This window comes from Anolis carolinensis, chromosome 1 (genome assembly GCF_035594765.1).
Source record: "Anolis carolinensis isolate JA03-04 chromosome 1, rAnoCar3.1.pri, whole genome shotgun sequence".
In the NCBI taxonomy this organism is placed as follows: domain Eukaryota; kingdom Metazoa; phylum Chordata; class Lepidosauria; order Squamata; family Dactyloidae; genus Anolis; species Anolis carolinensis.
Genome location: NC_085841.1, coordinates 247,286,114 through 247,290,983, shown reverse-complemented (window position 1 = coordinate 247,290,983; position 4,870 = coordinate 247,286,114). Strand labels below are relative to the sequence as shown.

Sequence of the window (4,870 nt, the reverse complement as noted above, 5' to 3'; positions counted from 1 at the left end):
TTGATGTAAAATGTTTCCTCTTAAAGATGGCTGCTCTATATTGATTTTTAAAAGAACCATCCAATAACCTATAACTCCTGCAAGGTGCCACAGCAAGAAAGTCAACAACATTTATGAGTCCAACAGCTGTTATGGCGGCATTTCCCAGATCTGCAAATATTGCATGCCCAATATGCCGAGGGACTACATACCCTTTGCACATATTGCAAGTTAACCAGTAACAGGCTTAGTCATCCAGGATCTTAACTTCGTTGTATAAAATATAAACCAGGAATCACTCAGACCGCTTTCCCCATTTGAATTTAGTTCCAAAAAGTGCTGTAAGTTTATCAAGCACTGAGATGTGCTTTAGGGTGAGGTGGAGGTGGGAATGGATTTATTTGAAGACCCTAATGCATGTCTATTTGTGTATGTGTCCTCTTTCAGAGCTCAACCTGCACTATGTATTCACCCAAAATCCTGCTTGCCATGCTGGCATTGCTTTACCTAAGCCCTGTGACAAATTCTGTGGATGTTGAGGCTAAAGTGAGAAAACAACTTGAGGAAATTGAAAACATTGATTTGGTGAAGAACGCCACCGAAATTCTGAACTGGAGAGATGTTGTGCAAAGAAAAGGTAATTTATATTTTATTAGGCATTTATAAAACTTCCGTTTCCTTAGACATGGCTGTTTTCATGTGTCTTTGTTAAACAATAAGGAATAAAATGTTAGAAAAACATTTAAAATGCTTTTAAATATGTGATCAAGAATAGCCCTGGCACTCTTAATGGGAGTATTCTGGGAAAGAAGAGGTAAGAACGGCTTTTTCCTTCCAATAGCTTAGAAAAGTCATGCCTTCTCTAGTGCTTTGCTGCCTGAGTAACCCCAAAGTTATATGCCAGCCGTCGCACTACAAAAGATGCCTCTCCTTCCTTTACAAATGGTCAACTTCATTAATTCTAGAGTGTGGGTGCACCCAAAGTCCCTATTTAAAGTAGATCTTCTGGTAACTATTTTCATACATCTCTATCAACATTTCATTTTGATTTCTCTTTAAATGGGATCATAAGAATAGCCTGTTGGATCAGACCAAAGGCATTCTGATTCTGCCAACCAGTTGCCTATGGGAAGCCCAACTGTAGACAGGAGTGCAACAGCATCTTAAGTCATACTCTACAGCAAATGACATACAGTTGCATGCTGCATCTCTAGGATGTCTCCACTTGCCATTTTAAAAAGCCAAACAACCACCAATATTGGAATCTGCTTTAAAAGGGAAATGCTTCAGCCTCTTGATTATTCCCTTTTTTATGTTTCTTCTCCAGCAGATATCTTTCTCCCAGTGTGGTAACCAGACCTCTGAATATCTTTACTGTGGCTGTGCTATTGATTTCTATAAGGGCAGTGTGATATTGGTAGTTTTATGTTTTGTTCCCGACTTTACCCCCCTCCACCCCCTGAAAACAGAATCCGATGAGTCCCCAACACTTTGCACCTAGTTTGGAGGGAGTCAGATTTTGTTGTTTTGCTTGGCGAAGAACAGCAACTACATTCAGCTTCTAGTATGCTTTCTGCGACTCTCTGACAACATTATATACTATTAAATAACCAAAGCTTTTCTGTGAAAGAAGGGGAAGGCAACTGGTTGCTTTTCAAATTATCTGGACTGCAATTGACTGTGTTGGCAGGAGCTCATGTGTGTGATGTGGTCCACAACATCAGAGAAGCTGCCCCAAATTGCTGAACATTAAACAACCAATTCCTCTTATGATATGCACATTGAAAAGAGTCCTTCATTACATAATTTATGCTTGTACAATTTTATGATTTGCAAGTTTTGAAGTGAGGGACCCAATGTGCTACAGCTTTAATAGGGATTCTAAAGATATAGCTAGGTAAATCATGAGGTTTATTTTGAAAAGTCAAACTACTGAAAGAAGTTCAATGTATTGTTGAAGGCTTTCATGGTCAGAATCACTAGGGTGTTGTGTGGTTTCTGGGCTGTATGGCTGTGTTCTAGCAGTCATCTTCAGAGAATCCTCTGAAGATGCCAGCCACAGATGCAGGTGAAACTTCAGGGAAAATGCTGCTAGAATACGCCCATACAGCCCGGAAACCATACAACACCCTTTTGAACGATGCAAATTAACATTGGATTAACCACGGTTATATCATGGTTAAAGTTTCTTTTCCCTTGCCATGGAGTCCCTAAAAATCCAGAAGTGCCATTTATGTGAATGTCTAATAACCTTAAGGCAGAGGACACACTTTTTAGACATGCATCATTTTGCAGATTTACGGGCAAAACAGAGGTTTGCAGTTTTACGAGTAAATCAGAGGTTAAATAAACCCCTTATAAGAGCTATAGACACGTAAATAAATTGTGATAACAAAAATATGGAGACACAACATAGCTTTCATTTATATTTTGAAAAATATTTGATTTGTAACAGAATACATTTGCATGACACACCAACATACTGTAACCGACACACTAATGTGTTGCGACAGTTTGGAAAGCTCTGCCCTAAATGATATGTGGTGTGGTTTGTACTTTACATGTCTGTATGTGAAAGGAGGCAAAACTAGTTGCAAAAAGAAAGTCAGTGGCTTAGCTTGCATCAGTCAGTAGGCAGAAAGGAATGTATATAGTATAACAAGGAGAGATTCAAAGAAGAAAGAGAGCTAGATTCCTATACTCACTGGGAATCTACACAGACGATAACAACCTGTTAGCAGGAGACACTCAGGAATTCTCCTCTGGAAATTCTGCTCTACATCATTTACCTAAATGCCTGTTGATCTTATAAAAAACAGAGAATGCTTTCTGTTTTTGTTTTGCTCTCACAGGGTACAATGATCAATTATATATTTAATATCTTCCTCATACACAGAGACATATAGAAATGGGTATGGGGACAGTTTTGACAATACAATGTCATCCCAGCTGGGTTTTCTATTTACCTCATATTCAGTGTTTCTATTGTCAAGCCCATTTCTCTGATCCAGAACTCTCTTTCTATAAAATCATCTGCTTTCTATTTTTAATCTCATTACTTTCTCTCATTAGCATTCTTCACATTTTCGCCACAAGCGTCTCCTTCTTCGCTTTTCTATCTCCAGGTTCTTTCCTTCATATTCACTCTCAATTTATTGTTATTGAATTTTGCTGGGCATCTATCAGCCAAACTGCAGTCTAAGCATGGTTCAATAAATTTTAATATATTTTTTATAGTTTCAGGCTTTCTTAATGAAACAAACTCAGTTTTTCCCCTGAATAGATTTCTGCCGTGGGGAAACAATTTAATTAACCTCTTATTGATTGTGATTCTGCTTATTTACCAGTAACTCACTAGTACCTTCCAGTTGTAGACACACTTCTTCTTTGATTCAGAAGACTCTCTTTGCCCTTCCTTTGCATTTCATATGGAGAAAAAGAAGCTGACAATTCTTTTGCTTGTAGCGTCAATAGTTTGTTTGCAAGAGACAAATGATGCTTGCACATTGTAAGGCTTTTCTGGTTTGTAAACTCAAGGCTGGTTTGTAAACTCAAGGATTAATGAAACCGATGCTCCTTCCACACAGCTGAATAAAATCCCAGATTATCTGCTTTGAACTGGAAAATATGGCCGTGTGGACTCAGATATCTCAGTTCAAAGCAGATATTGTGGGATTTTCTGCTTTGATATTCTGGGCTATATGGCTGTGTGGAAGGGCCTCGAGCCCAATAATATTATTTGGAGTCTGCTACAGGTTTTGCTGCTGCTGCTGATGTTGAACCCAAATACTAGGATTTTGCTCAACCTTTATTATGTTCAGTAAGTACGAACAAGGTGGAGCATCCCTTATCTGCAATTACAAAATCTAAAATACTCCAAAATGTGACATCACTGAGTGATTGAGGTTTCAATATTTGTAAGTTGCAAGATTCCTATAGAGTTCCACAGTCCTAATACCAGGAGCACAAAAGCCAGCTATGCAACATGTGATTTTATGTGAATAATTTTTTGTTCCCTAGCTATTCCGTATATGCGGGACTGTGAAGAGATGTTCCAAGCAGGCCACACAGAGAGTGGCCTTTACATCATACGGCCTGTAAGCACCCGAAAACTTGTGGTCCAGTGCTACATGGATGGCTGTAATGGGTGGACGGTGATCCAACAAAACACCATAAACACTGAAATCACATGGTCAGAAGACTGGACAACCTACAAATATGGGTTTGGTAACTTGGAGGCAGACCACTGGCTGGGCACTGAGTACATCAGACTCATTACTGAACAGAAATGGTACAAAGTCAGAATAAATCTAGTTGATGCTGATGGTGCCCACAAATATGCAGCCTATGATAGCTTTGTTGTGGATAGTGAGGAAAACGGTTATGCGCTGAAGTTAGGGACTTATGAAGGTAATGCAGGGGACTCTCTCAGTAATTCCGGACTCAAAAACATACATGACAACATGAGATTCTCATGCAGGGATCATGACAATGACAGGTCTTCTTTGTATAACTGTGCTGATCAGCATGGAGGGGGCTGGTGGTATGACAACTGCTTTAATGCACAGCTAAATGCCAAAGGTTCCATTCACTGGAGCACATTATGCCAACAAAATTGTAGGAAGTCAATTATACTACTGAGACCCGTCCACATGTTCTGCAACAGGGTTTAGAATGGGCGCATGTTCTAGTGTCGTGAACTGATGTATTGCTGAATAGAAACTGATAAGCAGTAAATCTGCAAGTTGTTTTGCTTCCATACATACATTTTTAAACAGGGTGGTTTCTTTTGTTACCTCTGGTGGCAGAATCATAAGCCAATATTCCTGAATGACATTTTCTGATTGCTACTGAAGTCAGTAAATTCTTTATTAAAATTATTATTCAGCCA

The 4,870-nt window shown here is 39.1% G+C and overlaps 1 protein-coding gene across 2 annotated transcripts; it reads left to right on the top strand.

Annotated features, from left to right (window-relative positions):
* The first annotated feature begins 241 nt into the window (after positions 1 to 241).
* LOC100563903 (fibrinogen-like protein 1-like protein) lies at positions 242 to 4,870 on the top strand. Of its 2 annotated transcripts, XM_003214917.4 has the most exons (3): positions 242 to 320; positions 427 to 616; positions 4,000 to 4,870. In XM_003214917.4, the coding sequence occupies exons 2-3, from the start codon at positions 442 to 444 to the stop codon at positions 4,650 to 4,652; spliced, it is 828 nt and encodes a 275-aa protein (XP_003214965.1). In that variant the 5' UTR covers positions 242 to 320; positions 427 to 441; the 3' UTR covers positions 4,653 to 4,870. The 2 variants fall into 2 exon arrangements, with proteins under 2 accessions (XP_003214965.1, XP_016849542.1); XM_016994053.2 differs by having other exon boundaries at positions 290 to 616.

Coding starts and splice junctions, on each gene's coding strand:
- LOC100563903 (XM_016994053.2), top strand. CDS start 397: ATGTCTATTTGTGTATGTGTCCTCTTTCAGAGCTCAACCTGCACTATG. Junction 617..3,999: donor AGATGTTGTGCAAAGAAAAG/GTAATTTATATT, acceptor TTTGTTCCCTAG/CTATTCCGTATATGCGGGAC.